The 16,422-nt window shown below is 39.0% G+C and overlaps 1 protein-coding gene and 1 pseudogene across 1 annotated transcript; both read left to right on the top strand.

Moving 5' to 3' along the window:
- The first annotated feature begins 326 nt into the window (after nucleotides 1-326).
- Nucleotides 327-4,604, top strand: LOC122721906 (annotated as a pseudogene).
- Nucleotides 4,605-4,805: 201 nt separating this feature from the next.
- LOC122721962 lies at nucleotides 4,806-15,907 on the top strand (the record flags this gene model as incomplete). Its single annotated transcript, XM_043951381.1, has 4 exons — nucleotides 4,806-5,130; nucleotides 5,249-6,009; nucleotides 15,038-15,659; nucleotides 15,798-15,907. Coding segments are annotated over 4 exons (1,818 nt in total), but the record flags the coding sequence as incomplete, so codon positions are not given.
- Between the last annotated feature and the right edge of the window lie 515 nt (nucleotides 15,908-16,422).

Consider the following 16,422-nt stretch of genomic DNA (forward strand, 5'->3'; position numbering starts at 1 on the left):
ATCTTAAAGATATATATAAAGCTTTCATGGATAGCTTTCAGAAGCTAAATTCGAGAATGGATAACCTTGAGGACAACCTTAGATCTTCAAAGGGCAAGTCCATTCAGAGGGATGATGATACACACGATCCATCCTATGATGAGGAAAATGAGGCACAATCAGCCCCTGTCCGAGCCAGAAGGTTCAATGATCGTGTACCATATGTAGATAACAGTATGAACTCCATAAAGATGAAGATTCCAAGCTTCAATGGTAAGGCTGATGTTGATGCCTATTTAGAGTGGGAGCGTAAAGTGGAGATGGTTTTTAACTGTCAAAACTATTCCGATGATAAAAAGGTAAAACTTGCTGCCCTTGAGTTTTCAGATTATGCACTAATATGGTGGGATGAGCTTGTGAAATCTTAGAGAAGGAATGGAGAGTTACCCATTGCTAGTTGGGATGAGATGAAGCGAATCATGAGGAAGAAATATGTGCCTACTTATTACCATAGAGATCTCCATCATCAATTGCAAAGATTAACTCAGGGATCAAAGTCTGTTGATGAGTATCATAAGGAGATGGAGTTGCTCCTGATCAAAGCAAACATAGTGGAGGAGGAAGACCAGACTATGGCTCGTTTCTTTGGTGGTCTAAACAAGGAGATTGCTGATGTGGTTGATTTGCAACCATATGTTGATTTGGAAGACTTGGTGAACATTGCAATTAAGGTGGAAAGACAAAGAGGCCGAAATAGATGGGGGAGCAACAGGGCTGCTCAAAACTCCAACAGCAAATGGGGTTCCAAATGGAACACCAAGCCTGATCCTAAAAGGTTTGAAAAGTCTTCAACTCAAAAAGGCATGTTACCTTCCAAAGAAACATCCAACTCTCATGGTAAAAATGAATCAACCCCTAAATCAAATAGAACTAGAGATATTCAGTGCTTTAAATGTAAAGGGCGTGGGCATTATGCCAATGAGTGTGCTAATAAACGTGCTATGGTAGTGAGGGGAGATGAGATAGTCTCCGAAAGTGATTCTGATTCTGATGAAGTACCACCTCTAGAAGATTGTTCTGATGTAGAGATAGAAGAGTATCCTGTTCAAGGAGAGTCCTTAGTGATATTGCGTACTTTAAATGTTTCTATTAAAGAAGAGGGACTTGAACAGCGTGAAAACATCTTTCACACTCGTTGTTTGGTTGGTGGTAAAGTCTGTAGCATGATAATAGATTCGGGTAGTCAAGTTAATTGTGCTAGTACTATTTTACTTGATAAATTAGGACTAGAAACTATTAAACACCCTAATCCTTACAGACTTCAGTGGTTGAATGATAGCGGCGAGGCAAAGGTAACCAAGCAATGTAAAGTGTCATTTTCTATTGGCAAATATGTAGATGAGGTTACTTGTGATATTGTACCCATGCAGGCTGGACACATTTTGTTAGGTAGACCATGGCAATTTGATAGGCGTGTCATTCATGATGGGTATAGTAATAGGTTTTCTTTTACGTTCCTCGGTGTAAAACATATACTTGTACCATTATCTCCTAAAGATGTATATGCAGATCAAGTGAAATTACAACAATCTGCTAAATTGGGTAAGGGAGGTGAGACAAGTAAAAAGAATGAGGGAAAAGGGGCCAGTAGTAAAATGAAAGTTTCGAATGGCCCAAAGGAGAGTGACTGCACGGGAAAGGATAAAAATGAGAGATGTGCAGGAGAGAAAACGTTAGTGAGTGTGGAGGTAAAAGGAGAGCTGAGTGAGAAGAGTGAAGAATTCAGCAAGTCTTCCTTTTATTGTAAAGAGAGAGAGCTGAAGAAAGCATACTTAGGGATGAGAGCTTTGATTATATTGCGTTTTAGCTTTATGATTGAGACTAACCCTACTGTTGAATTGCCTAGTTCTTTTTCTAAGTTATTGCAGGAGTTTGCGGATGTATTTCCTGAGGAGGTGCCATCTGGGTTGCCACCCATTAGGGGAATAGAACATCAAATCGATTTTGTTCCTGGAGCTCAGATTCCAAACCGTCCAGCTTACCGTAGCAATTCTGAGGAGACGAAGGAATTGCAAAAGCAAGTTGATGAGTTGCTAGCTAAGGGACATATCAGGGAGAGCCTTAGTCAATGCGCAGTACCTGTTTTGTTGGTTCCAAAGAAAGATGGAACAATGCGCATGTGTGTTGATTGTCGTGCGATCAACAAAATCACTGTAAAGTATCGCCATCCTATTCCTAGATTAGATGATATGCTTGAAGAATTATGTGGTGCTGTTTTCTTTACAAAAATTGATTTGAAAAGCGATTATCATCAAATTAGGATGAAGTTAGGTGATGAGTGGAAAACTGCCTTTAAGACAAAATATGGTTTATATGAATGGTTAGTCATGCCTTTTGGCTTAACTAATGCACCTAGCACATTTATGAGATTGATGAACCATGTTTTGCGTGATTACCTAGGTAAGTTTGTGGTTGTGTATTTTGATGATATATTGATTTATAGCCGAAACATGGATGACCACATTAGGCATGTTGAACTTGTTTTACAGAAGTTGCGTGAACATGAACTGTATGCTAATCTTAAGAAATGCACATTTTGTACTGATAGTGTCATATTCCTAGGATTTATTATTAGTTCACGTGGAGTTGAGGTAGATACTGAAAAGGTTAAGGCTATCCAAGAATGGCCTACACCTAAGAATGCTAATGAGGTGAGATCCTTTCATGGATTGGCAAGCTTCTATAGGAGGTTTGTTAGAGATTTCAGCACTATTGCTGCACCTCTAAATGAGATTATTAAAAAGGCTGTTGGGTTTAAGTGGGGTAAAGAACAGGAACTTGCATTTAACACATTGAAAGAAAAACTTACTACCGCTCCTGTTTTAAGGTTACCTGATTTTTCTAAAACCTTTGAAATTGAATGTGATGCTTCTGGGATTGGTATTGGTGCTGTTCTTATGCAGGAAGGCCGACCCATAGCATATTTTAGTGAGAAGTTAGGTGGCGCACAATTGAACTATTCCACCTATGACAAAGAGTTCTATGCACTGATTAGGGCTCTTGAAGTTTGGGAACACTACTTGCTGCCAAATGAGTTTGTGATTCATACCGACCATCAGTCTCTCAAACACTTGAAGGGACAAGGGAAGTTGAACAAGCGGCATGGTAAGTGGGTTGAATATCTCGAAATCTTTCCTTATGTGATTAAATACAAGCAAGGTAAAGAGAATGTGATTGCCGATGCATTATCTAGACGTTATGCATTGACTTCCATGCTTAGTTCTAAGTTGTTAGGATTTGAGCATTTGAAAGATATGTATGAGAATGATACTGATTTTTCTGATGTATTTAAGGCATGTGAACATGGGGCATTTAAAACGTTTTATTTGCATGATGGGTTTCTTTTTAGGGGGAAACAAATATGCATACCTAATTGTTCAGTGCGTGAGTTGCTTGTTAGAGAATCACATTCAGGAGGATTAATGGGACATTTTGGTGTGCAAAAGACTTTAGACATGTTGAATGAACACTTTTATTGGCCTAACATGCGAAAATATGTAGAGAAAATTTGTGCTCAATGCTTTGCATGTAAACAGGCTAAATCTAAGTCCTTGCCACATGGGTTATATACTCCTTTGCCTGTACCTACTGAACCTTGGACTGATATATCTATGGATTTTGTGATAGGTTTACCTAGGACAAAAAGAGGTAGAGATTCAGTGTTTGTTGTTGTAGATCGCTTTAGCAAGATGGCACATTTTATTCCATGTCATAAAACTGATGATGCAACGAACATAGCTGATTTGTTTTTCAGGGAAGTAGTCCGTTTGCATGGTATACCTAGGACTATTGTTTCTGATAGAGATTCTAAGTTCCTTAGTCATTTCTGGCGTGTTTTGTGGGGGAAATTGGGTACTAAACTTTTATTTTCTACTACTTGTCATCCACAAACAGATGGCCAAACTGAAGTTGTTAATAGGACTTTAGGAACTATGCTTCGTGCTATTGTGGGTAGGAACTTGAAAACTTGGGAAGAATGTTTGCCATATGTTGAATTTGCTTATAATCGAGCAGTCCATTCTTCTACTGGTTATTCACCTTTTGAGGTTGTGTATGGTTTTAATCCATTAACTGTACTAGATTTAATGCCTTTACCTTTGAACGAGTTGTCTAATTTAGATGGAAAAGCGAAGGCTGAAATGGTTAAATCAATACACGTGAAAGCGCGTGAGCATATTGAGAAGCGTAACAGCATATATGAGAAACAGGCCAATAAGGGTCGCAAGAAAGTTGTATTCAAACCAGGTGATTGGGTTTGGATCCATATGCGAAAGGAAAGGTTTCCAACTCAAAGGAAATCAAAACTCGATGCACGAGGGGATGGACCATATCAAGTGCTGAAACGGATCAATGACAATGCATACATAATTGATCTGCCAGGTGAGTTTGGTGTAAGTGCTACCTTTAATGTTTCTGATTTGTCTCCTTTTGATTTTGGTACAGATTCGAGGACGAATCCTTTTCAAGAGGGAGGGGATGATGTAAGCACGACCAACAACACCAAAAATGATGAGCTAGCATTGCCTCAAGGACCAATTACAAGGCTGAGATCCAAGAGGTTGAAGGAAGCACTTCAAGGATTCATGAAGGAATATGTTGAAGCTTTGCAAGTTCATTTTGAAGTTGAAGAACAATCTGGCCATTCCAAGTCAATTAGGCCAAATGTGTCCTTATTGACAATTCAAATTCTGAATTAAGTTCTTTTTACTAGGGTATGTGTCGTTTCAGTCTCTAATAGGCTGGGGTTCCGCATCACTTACAGACTTCAGTGGTTGAATGATAGCGGCGAGGCAAAGGTAACCAAGCAATGTAAAGTGTCATTTTCTATTGGCAAATATGTAGATGAGGTTAATTGTGATATTGTACCCATGCAGGCTGGACACATTTTGTTAGGTAGACCATGGCAATTTGATAGGCGTGTCATTCATGATGGGTATAGTAATAGGTTTTCTTTTACGTTCCTCGGTGTAAAACATATACTTGTACTATTATCTCCTAAAGATATATATGCAGATCAAGTGAAATTACAACAATCTGCTAAATTGGGTAAGGGAGGTGAGACAAGTAAAAAGAATGAGGGAAAAGGGGCCAGTAGTAAAATGAAAGTTTCGAATGGCCCAAAGGAGAGTGACTGCACGGGAAAGGATAAAAATGAGAGATGTGCAGGAGAGAAAACGTTAGTGAGTGTGGAGGTAAAAGGAGAGCTGAGTGAGAAAGAGTGAAGAATTCAGCAAGTCTTCCTTTTATTGTAAAGAGAGAGAGCTGAAGAAAGCATACTTAGGGAAGAGAGCTTTAATTATATTGCGTTTTAGTTCCAATTTTATGATTGAGACTAACCCTACTGTTGAATTGCCTAGTTCTTTTTCTAAGTTATTGCAGGAGTTTGCGGATGTATTTCCTGAGGAGGTGCCATCTGGGTTGCCACCCATTAGGGGAATAGAACATCAAATCGATTTTGTTCCTGGAGCTCAGATTCCAAACCGTCCAGCTTACCGTAGCAATCCTGAGGAGACGAAGGAATTGCAAAAGCAAGTTGATGAGTTGCTAGCTAAGGGACATATCAGGGAGAGCCTTAGTCAATGCGCAGTACCTGTTTTGTTGGTTCCAAAGAAAGATGGAACAATGCGCATGTGTGTTGATTGTCGTGCGATCAATAAAATCACTGTAAAGTATCGCCATCCTATTCCTAGATTAGATGATATGCTTGAAGAATTATGTGGTGCTGTTTTCTTTACAAAAATTGATTTGAAAAGCGGTTATCATCAAATTAGGATGAAGTTAGGTGATGAGTGGAAAACTGCCTTTAAGACAAAATATGGTTTATATGAATGGTTAGTCATGCCTTTTGGCTTAACTAATGCACCTAGCACATTTATGAGATTGATGAACCATGTTTTGCGTGATTACCTAGGTAAGTTTGTGGTTGTGTATTTTGATGATATATTGATTTATAGCCGAAACATGGATGACCACATTAGGCATGTTGAACTTGTTTTACAGAAGTTGCGTGAACATGAACTGTATGCTAATCTTAAGAAATGCACATTTTGTACTGATAGTGTCATATTCCTAGGATTTATTATTAGTTCACGTGGAGTTGAGGTAGATACTGAAAAGGTTAAGGCTATCCAAGAATGGCCTACACCTAAGAATGCTAATGAGGTGAGATCCTTTCATGGATTGGCAAGCTTCTATAGGAGGTTTGTTAGAGATTTCAGCACTATTGCTGCACCTCTAAATGAGATTATTAAAAAGGCTGTTGGGTTTAAGTGGGGTAAAGAACAGGAACTTGCATTTAACACATTGAAAGAAAAACTTACTACCGCTCCTGTTTTAAGGTTACCTGATTTTTCTAAAACCTTTGAAATTGAATGTGATGCTTCTGGGATTGGTATTGGTGCTGTTCTTATGCAGGAAGGCCGACCCATAGCATATTTTAGTGAGAAGTTAGGTGGCGCACAATTGAACTATTCCACCTATGACAAAGAGTTCTATGCACTGATTAGGGCTCTTGAAGTTTGGGAACACTACTTGCTGCCTAATGAGTTTGTGATTCATACCGACCATCAGTCTCTCAAACACTTGAAGGGACAAGGGAAGTTGAACAAGCGGCATGGTAAGTGGGTTGAATATCTCGAAATCTTTCCTTATGTGATTAAATACAAGCAAGGTAAAGAGAATGTGATTGCCGATGCATTATCTAGACGTTATGCATTGACTTCCATGCTTAGTTCTAAGTTGTTAGGATTTGAGCATTTGAAAGATATGTATGAGAATGATACTGATTTTTCTGATGTATTTAAGGCATGTGAACATGGGGCATTTAAAACGTTTTATTTGCATGATGGGTTTCTTTTTAGGGGGAAACAAATATGCATACCTAATTGTTCAGTGCGTGAGTTGCTTGTTAGAGAATCACATTCAGGAGGACTAATGGGACATTTTGGTGTGCAAAAGACTTTAGACATGTTGAATGAACACTGTTATTGGCCTAACATGCGAAAATATGTAGAGAAAATTTGTGCTCAATGCTTTGCATGTAAACAGGCTAAATCTAAGTCCTTGCCACATGGGTTGTATACTCCTTTGCCTGTACCTACTGAACCTTGGACTGATATATCTATGGATTTTGTGATAGGTTTACCTAGGACAAAAAGAGGTAGAGATTCAGTGTTTGTTGTTGTAGATCGCTTTAGCAAGATGGCACATTTTATTCCATGTCATAAAACTGATGATGCAACGAACATAGCTGATTTGTTTTTTAGGGAAGTAGTCCGTTTGCATGGTATACCTAGGACTATTGTTTCTGATAGAGATTCTAAGTTCCTTAGTCATTTCTGGCGTGTTTTGTGGGGGAAATTGGGTACTAAACTTTTATTTTCTACTACTTGTCATCTACAAACAGATGGGCAAACTGAAGTTGTTAATAGGACTTTAGGAACTATGCTTCGTGCTATTGTGGGTAGGAACTTGAAAACTTGGGAAGAATGTTTGCCATATGTTGAATTTGCTTATAATCGAGCAGTCCATTCTTCTACTGGTTATTCACCTTTTGAGGTTGTGTATGGTTTTAATCCATTAACTGTACTAGATTTAATGCCTTTACCTTTGAACGAGTTGTCTAATTTAGATGGAAAAGCGAAGGCTGAAATGGTTAAATCAATACACGTGAAAGCGCGTGAGCATATTGAGAAGTGTAACAGCATATATGAGAAACAGGCCAATAAGGGTCGCAAGAAAGTTGTATTCAAACCAGGTGATTGGGTTTGGATCCATATGCGAAAGGAAAGGTTTCCAACTCAAAGGAAATCAAAACTCGATGCACGAGGGGATGGACCATATCAAGTGCTGAAACGGATCAATGACAATGCATACATAATTGATCTGCCAGGTGAGTTTGGTGTAAGTGCTACCTTTAATGTTTCTGATTTGTCTCCTTTTGATTTTGGTACAGATTCGAGGACGAATCCTGATACGGATCCAATAGGACAAATTTCTAACAATGGTGTGGAGCAAACTTATATCATTCCAATGGATCCAAGAGTAGTTCAAAATCATATTCATATAATCCATATATATTTGGGGCGTGCTTTAATTCATATGGGACAGATTTGGTGCAACACTTGCAATCATAGGCTGAGGGAGCCTAATCAAACCTATGGGCTAAAACTACATAAAGGAAAGCCTAAAGTGAAGATCAAGTAAGGCTTTTGTGAAGATTCAGCTTTGTTATGATGGGCTTGCTATATTTTTATTATTTAAACACTTGTTTTATTTTAGCTTTGTTTGGGTTTGTATTCTGGCCTTATTTTATCTTTTAAGTTTTAGAGTGTTGGGCTTATGTTTTAATACTTGTGTGTTATTTTAGTGCGTGATTGGGCTTGGGCCTTATGTGTTTAAGTCAGGCCTAAGAAGAGTGTCTTAGGGTTTTATTTGTTTTCTCCTTACTATATAAGGATTAGAAACACTTGTAAGAAGCAGCTTTGAATCAAAATTATCAGAATTATTTTCATGCCTTTGGCGTGTATTGCTTTGAGTGAGAGTGAGGATTTGCTTTCATCAATTGCACCAGGAATCTTGGCTAACCTATCAACTATTCGTTGTGGCGTTTGTCGGATTCTCATCTAAATCCTTCGATCATTGGTGTTTCAGCTTCTCTAAGTGTGGGGTGCCATAGGAGGTGGGTTTATCAGATCTTTGGATTCTATATCTACTTGTGCGTGTGGGTTTGAGGCTTGTGCCATAGGGTTCCGCGTCAGTTGGTATCAGAGCCAAAGTGAGGTAAATTCTGATTTATCTTAGGATCTAGGGTTTTTGAGTTTTCCTTTTCTTCCTTGTTCTTTCCGGTGAAAGCTTGTGTATCCATGGCTGCACCTTCTTGATTATTAATCTAAAAAAAAAAAATTGAAATTCAAAAAAAAAAAAAAAAAATCGCCTTTGCCTTATTTACCTTGATCTGGCCGAAATTGTGATATACTTCCTTTTTCGTCCATATTGCCTTACCTATTTCAATTGATTGCAGTAAATTATAGGAATTAATTTTGAATTTTGAATTTTGAATTGGGTTGAATCCAGATTATGAGATAAAAGAAATTCTGCCTATTGCCTAAAGTGCACATTTAAGGCAATTGCATCTACATTGATTTGATGTCAATCCCTTCTTTTAACACCAGAATTTTCGTCCATGTCTCTGATCTGACAGAAATTTACATTTTTTTTTTCTGATTCTATTTGCAGTGTTTTGATACTTTCCTTTTTGGGTAGATTTAATTAGATCCATATTTAATTTGCTTTGAAGTGAATTAATTTCAAACTTTTGTCCAGGTTCGTTTTTATTTGAATTCAAAGTTTCTTTTTTGATTTAAACTTGCTTTTGCTTCCTTGACATTGCTGGAGTATTGTTTGCTTGGGTCTATACTCTAGGTGATATTTTCAAGTAGCACAAAACCTAGTTCGTGTGTTACTTTCCAAATTGTCAGTGTCTTCTTTCTAGTTTTTGCGCTCTTCGTTCTTTCTTTAGGTTTTCTTTTTTTTTTGTTTCATTAAACGCACCTTGTGGTTAGTTGGTTGACCTTAGTTTCTGAAGTGCAATTGAAGAATCAGCAAAAGAGTGGTAAGTGTGCAAACACTTGAGTTCTTTCTTTTCTAACACAATATTTGCTAGTTCTCTTTGTTCTTTGTTGATTAAAGGTAGGATGAGTAAAGATCAGAATGTCTCACCAGCGTCCACTTCTACAAGAATACCTCAAAGAACTCATAATTGCAATAATGACTGTGATGATTCGGATGTGTTTGTTAATAATGTGTTGCTTGCTGCACATTGTGAGATGCTTGTTGCTAGGCGTGCTCTGAATATGCAGGTTAAGGAAGAAAGCCTGAAACAGCGGGAAAACATATTTCACACTAGGTGTTTGGTTAATGGAAAAGTGTGTACTGTCATTATTGATGGAGGTAGTTGTGCAAATGTGGCTAGTGTGTATATGGTGGAGAAATTGGGCTTGGCTTCTATTAAACACCCTAAGCCATACAGATTGCAATGGTTGAACGACTGTGGTGAAGTCAGAGTTACACGCCAGGTGGTTATACCATTTTCTATTGGTAGGTATAAGGATGAGATCTTGTGCAATGTGGTACCTATGCAGGCAAGCCATATATTGTTGGGTAGGCCGTGGCAATATGATAGAAAGGTGCAACATGATGGGCTCAATAACAAGTACTCCTTCACTCATGAAGGACAGCAGCTTATACTCGCTCCTTTATCACCTCAAGAGGTATATGCCGATCACATAAAAATGCTGGAGAGGGAGAGGGAGGCTTCGGCCTTGGCTACAAAGGTGAGTGAGAGCTTGAGTTCTGTGGAAAAAATGAGAGAAAAGAGTGAGTTTGAGGGTAACGAAGCTGGAAAAGAATCAAGACTAGTTCAAGGAGGGAAGATGGAGAAAGAAAAGGAGAAAGAAGAAGCTAAAGTTCCAATGTCAACTTCCATAGAGATTCAAATTGAAGAGGAAGTTGTAATGCATGCATCTAATGTAGTTGTTCTTGAAGATTCCATTAATGAGCTTATAGAAGAGGTTGTGAATGATGGTGGACATGGGGAGCACATGATTGATGAGGTGGAGGAGATGAATAAGACTGTTTTGGAAGTTGTAGAGGAGAATGGGTCACATCCACATGATCTTTCTATGACTAATATTTTTATGTCTAGTTCATTTGTTCTTGATGTGCAGGTTGTTGATGAAAACATCCATGATGAAAGTTTTATACTATTTCCACCTATTCAAAAGGAGGTCTTTGAAGATACATGGGTGCCTAAAGCTTTCCTTCTTGACATAAATATCAGCAAGATTCGAGGACGAATCTTTTCTAAAGAAAGAGGGAATGATACGGATCCAATAGGACAAATTTCTAACAATGGTGTGGAGCAAACTTATATCATTCCAATGGATCCAAGAGTAGTTCAAAATCATATTCATATAATCCATATATATTTGGGGCGTGCTTTAATTCATATGGGACAGATTTGGTGCAACACTTGCAATCATAGGCTGAGGGAGCCTAATCAAACCTATGGGCTAAAACTACATAAAGGAAAGCCTAAAGTGAAGATCAAGTAAGGCTTTTGTGAAGATTCAGCTTTGTTATGATGGGCTTGCTATATTTTTATTATTTAAACACTTGTTTTATTTTAGCTTTGTTTGGGTTTGTATTCTGGCCTTATTTTATCTTTTAAGTTTTAGAGTGTTGGGCTTATGTTTTAATACTTGTGTGTTATTTTAGTGCGTGATTGGGCTTGGGCCTTATGTGTTTAAGTCAGGCCTAAGAAGAGTGTCTTAGGGTTTTATTTGTTTTCTCCTTACTATATAAGGATTAGAAACACTTGTAAGAAGCAGCTTTGAATCAAACCAGGTGATTGGGTTTGGATCCATATGCGAAAGGAAAGGTTTCCAACTCAAAGGAAATCAAAACTCGATGCACGAGGGGATGGACCATATCAAGTGCTGAAACGGATCAATGACAATGCATACATAATTGATCTGCCAGGTGAGTTTGGTGTAAGTGCTACCTTTAATGTTTCTGATTTGTCTCCTTTTGTTTTTGGTACAGATTCGAGGACGAATCCTTTTCAAGAGGGAGGGGATGATGTAAGCACGACCAACAACACCAAAAATGATGAGCTAGCATTGCCTCAAGGACCAATTACAAGGCTGAGATCCAAGAGGTTGAAGGAAGCACTTCAAGGATTCATGAAGGAATATGTTGAAGCTTTGCAAGTTCATTTTGAAGTTGAAGAACAATATGGCCATTCCAAGTCAATTAGGCCAAATGTGTCCTTATTGACAATTCAAATTCTGTATTTATAGTGGGTAGTCATTTAGTAGTTGGTAGTTAACCAGTAGTGGGTAGTTATTTGGTAGTGGGTAGTTAAACAGTAGTGGGTGGTTACCTAGTAGTGGATAGTGGCATAGATCATGGGTCCATGCATAGTTGTGGTTAGTGGCAAAGATCATGGGTCCATGTATAGTAGTGGGAAGTGACAAAGATCATGGGTCTTAATTTAGGCTATATAAAGCATCCATTTTTCTATTGTAGACACAGATTATCAATTATTCAATACAATTGCTTTATGCGATTCTTCTTTGAGAGCTTAAGAGAGATCTTGGTTCTTGACATTGCATCACGAATAAGGTTTGATACTAACTTGTATGTTTCTTATTCTTGCAGCTCTTGAAATCAATCCATTATAAGTGTTCTTAATTGCATGTTAATTAAGGGTGCTTTAGATTGGGGAATTATTTTCTGAATTAAGTTCTTTTTACTAGGGTATGTGTCGTTTCAGTCTCTAATAGGCTGGGGTTCCGCATCATCTAAACTCAGAGGATAGCCAAGCCTAGCAAGGTGATCAATGTAGCCTTTTATCTTCAAAACATGAGCACTAACTGATTCACCTTCAGCCATTTTGCAATCATGCAATGCAATGGTAGTTTCATACCTATCCCGCCTTGCTTACTGTTGGAAAGCCTGTTTGAGATGAACACTCATCTTATAAGCCTCAAAGTGCTCTAGATCCTTCTGAAGTTCAGGACACATAGTTGCCAACATAAGACATCCAATGTCATTAGAATCATCCATATGTTTCTTATGCTTGGTATTAACAACATTAGTAGCATCAGCAGGATGTGGTTTAGGGACAGCTTCATCAAGCACATAGGAGTTTTTCCCTTGCTTGAGAACAATTATCAAGTTTCTAAACCAGTAAACAAAATTAGTCTCATTTTCTTTCAGTTTATCCTTCTCAAGGATGGATCGCAGTGATAAAGTGGAATTATTATTAGCAGCCATAATGATCTACAAAATATGCAAATATAATCAATTTGGTAAATTAATATTGAGGTGATAATAATCTCCCACTAAAATACAACCCTCAAAAAGAATTATTACAATAATACTATTTTAATGGGTTAAGATCCATATTTCACCTAATTCCAAGTCAGCTTTGACATGACGCTTAGAATTAAGTTATTTAGGTAGGTAACTCCTTACCAATTACATCTAATGTAACTATTAGATTATGAGGCGTTGACATCATATGTCAAATGCATGTTATACCCCATCTAATGCCTTAGGCCCAAAACCGTTTTGACAGCCAAGTTAAGCCCAACCAAAATTAAATAAATGAGTAACTATTACTCATCCTATCTTACTAAGATAACCTAAGCACTTTGCTTTGGCAAAACCTACATTTTGGTGATCTTAGTCTTGATAGGTATTTAATACATGGATGGCATTAAAACTTAAAATTTTATAGTGTGGGTTCAACTTTCAATTTTAACTATGTTGTCTTGCATTTATATGTCATAGCATCCTACATGCATACATATATATAAATTATCATGCATAGTATCACATACTAATATATGACAGAATATGTAAACGTGACATAGCATGGCCAAAATCTAAAATGATATTCACAAGCCAATATGAAGATCATAAGGGGCAACCTAGGTGTAATCCTATTACATCAGTTGCAATGGAACATGTCTTTATATCTTGAGCTTGCTTGTCCACACCATGGAATCTACTCGTCATTGGAAGCAACTCCACCATCACCATGGAAGCACGAGTCTTGACTCCTCCATCTTGTGGATCTCCATTTACAAAATATAAAAGAAAATCTATACTATAACATTAAAATAAACGACATGCAGGCCATATTTAAAAATTACATCCCACAAAAACCAATCTTATAGGTTAATAAGGCCATGTTATGCACCATGCCAAGACACACATAATCACAACATATTTCATACAAACATGTTATAAACTTATTATCTTAAAATTTATTTTGTTGCGGGAACGATATCTTAAAATCAGTCAGATTGATTTTACTGATCTTATCAGTATTTGTTTGATCATATCAAACAATCTTGACTATACAGAAAACGATACTATCGTTTATTAATCATGTTAACAAACAACATTAACGCATATGTATGTGTATACTTTGTGAAAACGATTTTCACATAAAGCCTATAGATATCAAGGATTCATATCACATATAAATCTATCGTTTTTGACATCATATGTAAAATGAACTATACGGTTTAATTACCATGCCATTCTAGCAAACTTATATCATATATAACACATTAAACATGGCATATTCGACTTAAACGAAGAGCACAGGTTGGCTCTTGATAATATGAGATCCAGAGAAAATAGGGTTTACAATAGTTGAGTCAGCTCCTTCGCTCAGGAGGATCCCTCCTCCCTTTTATCCCTTCTCCCCTGGCTTGCTAGTGACGCTTAACGGCTTTTCTGCTACAGTGACACCTGTTCTCTTCGGAACGAGAGGATCGTTCTTCCCGATCCTCCTCCCTTTGGTTTGATTGACCCTCAAAAAGACCGTAGTTTGGTTTTCTTTGTCAAACAGCGCGAGTACGGCTTAACTTTTCCCTTTTCCCCTTTCTTCATCGAGGTTTTCCGGTACTTTGGAATAACTCCCCAGATGTTGGTCTCCAACTCCATTCCTTTTATGTGTTCCTTTGAGTCTATCAGCTTGAGTTGGGGTTTCACCCCTACAGCTCGCCTATTTTCTACCTTTTTCCGCCTGGTCAGGGCTAGCTAGGTTTTTACTACTTTGCCCCCCGAGGAGGGTTGTCAATATTCTCGGGTCATAAGGACTCCATCAAAGGCTAGGCTGAGGGGTTCGGTGTGGTGGAGCTAAAAGGAGGCCCTGGGTTGTCCTGGCAAATGGACCTCCCTTGGAGAGAAGTGCCTCCGGGCTGCAACAATCTCCCTCAGCTAATCCTTTCTGAGCATATTGGCTTTCTCAGACTGACTTCTGTGGAAAAGAAGTATGATGTCGAGAAGTGTATGATTGTGTCTAGTCTTCAAGACTGTAGCGACGCGGGTATTTTGCTCAGTTGTGACCTTATCCTTCCTTTTAATCTTAATTGAGTGTCTCTCTTATCTGTTTTTGGTTTCTGTTCGTTTGCAGCTTCCAGATTCCCCATGGAAGGATAAGGTCAAGCCTCCCAAGAACTTCGTCCTGTCTCGGGAGAGCATGAGAGCTGCTTTGGACACCTTCCGAGCTGGGCGATCGATGGCTGACACGACTCGGGAAGTTGCTGAGCTCATCTCCCCCATGTCGGTGGGCCGATCCATGCATCCTGTCCCGGCTTCTTCCCGTGCCCCTAGGTCGAGCTCCAAGGGTTCCCGCTCTGGGGTTTCCAAGTCTTCTAGTCGTGGTCGGTCTAGCTCTTCTCCCCGACCTCCTGTGGTCTCTAAGTCCAGGCTGGACTCAGCTCCAGCTTCCAAGGAGCCCATAATTAAGGAGTTGGCCAAGGATGTGCAGCCTCTGTGGATCGAGGTCGTCTCCACTTCTGAGGGTGCTGCTAGTGAGACCTTCGAGGACGTCCCTGCTACTGGTGTTGTCCCTCAGAGCAGTACCGAGGTTATTTCCGCCGAGGGAGGGGCTTCTGAGGGCGCAGGTGAATTTGTCTTGGCAGGTGAAGGCGTCCTGGAGGCTGGGGTTGAAGTCGTCTCTGTGGGCAGGGGTGCCTCTAAGGATGGAGCCAAGCCCAAGTCTATTCTTGCTGCTGCTCACGCTAAGACCGCTGGTAAGTGAGCTCTGCCTGTGGAGATCCCTCCTGTTGCTCCGGCCTCAAAGAGAGCTCGTCCACCTTGTCCAGCTACCCCTGCACTTCCATCTTTAGAAAAAGGAAAGGCGCCATTGTGGCTTCTGACCTCTGTCCCAGGTGACGGCGTGCTGAATGCGGACGAGATTACTCCCCAGTCTCCGGCGAGCATTGTTGTTGATTTGCTGCAGGAGAGGATGTTTGGAAGTCAATGCATAACGTCTAGATAATGCATCAGCAACCACGTTCTCTTTACCTTGCTTGTATTTAATCACATAAGGAAAGATTTCGAGATATTCAACCCACTTACTATGCCGCTTGTTCAACTTCCCTTGTCCCTTCAAGTGTTTGAGAGACTGATGGTCGGTATGAATCACAAACTCATTAGGCAGCAAGTAGTGTTCCCAAACTTCAAGAGCCCTAATCAGTGCGTAGAACTCTTTGTCATAGGTGGAACAGTTCAAATGTGCGCCACCTAGCTTCTCACTGAAATATGCTATGGGTCAGCCTTCCTGCATAAGAACAACACCAATACCAATCCCAGAAGCATCACATTCAATTTCAAAGGTTTTAGAAAAATCAGGTAACATTAAAACAGGAGCAGTAGTAAGTTTTTCCTTTAATGTGTTAAATGCAAGTTCCTGTTCTTTACCCTATTTAAATCCTACAGCCTTTTTAATAATCACATTTAGAGGTGCAGCAATAGTGCTGAAATCTCTAACAAACCTCCTATAGAAGCTTGCTA

Source organism: Manihot esculenta, chromosome 15 (assembly GCF_001659605.2).
Source record: "Manihot esculenta cultivar AM560-2 chromosome 15, M.esculenta_v8, whole genome shotgun sequence".
NCBI lineage: Eukaryota > Viridiplantae > Streptophyta > Magnoliopsida > Malpighiales > Euphorbiaceae > Manihot > Manihot esculenta.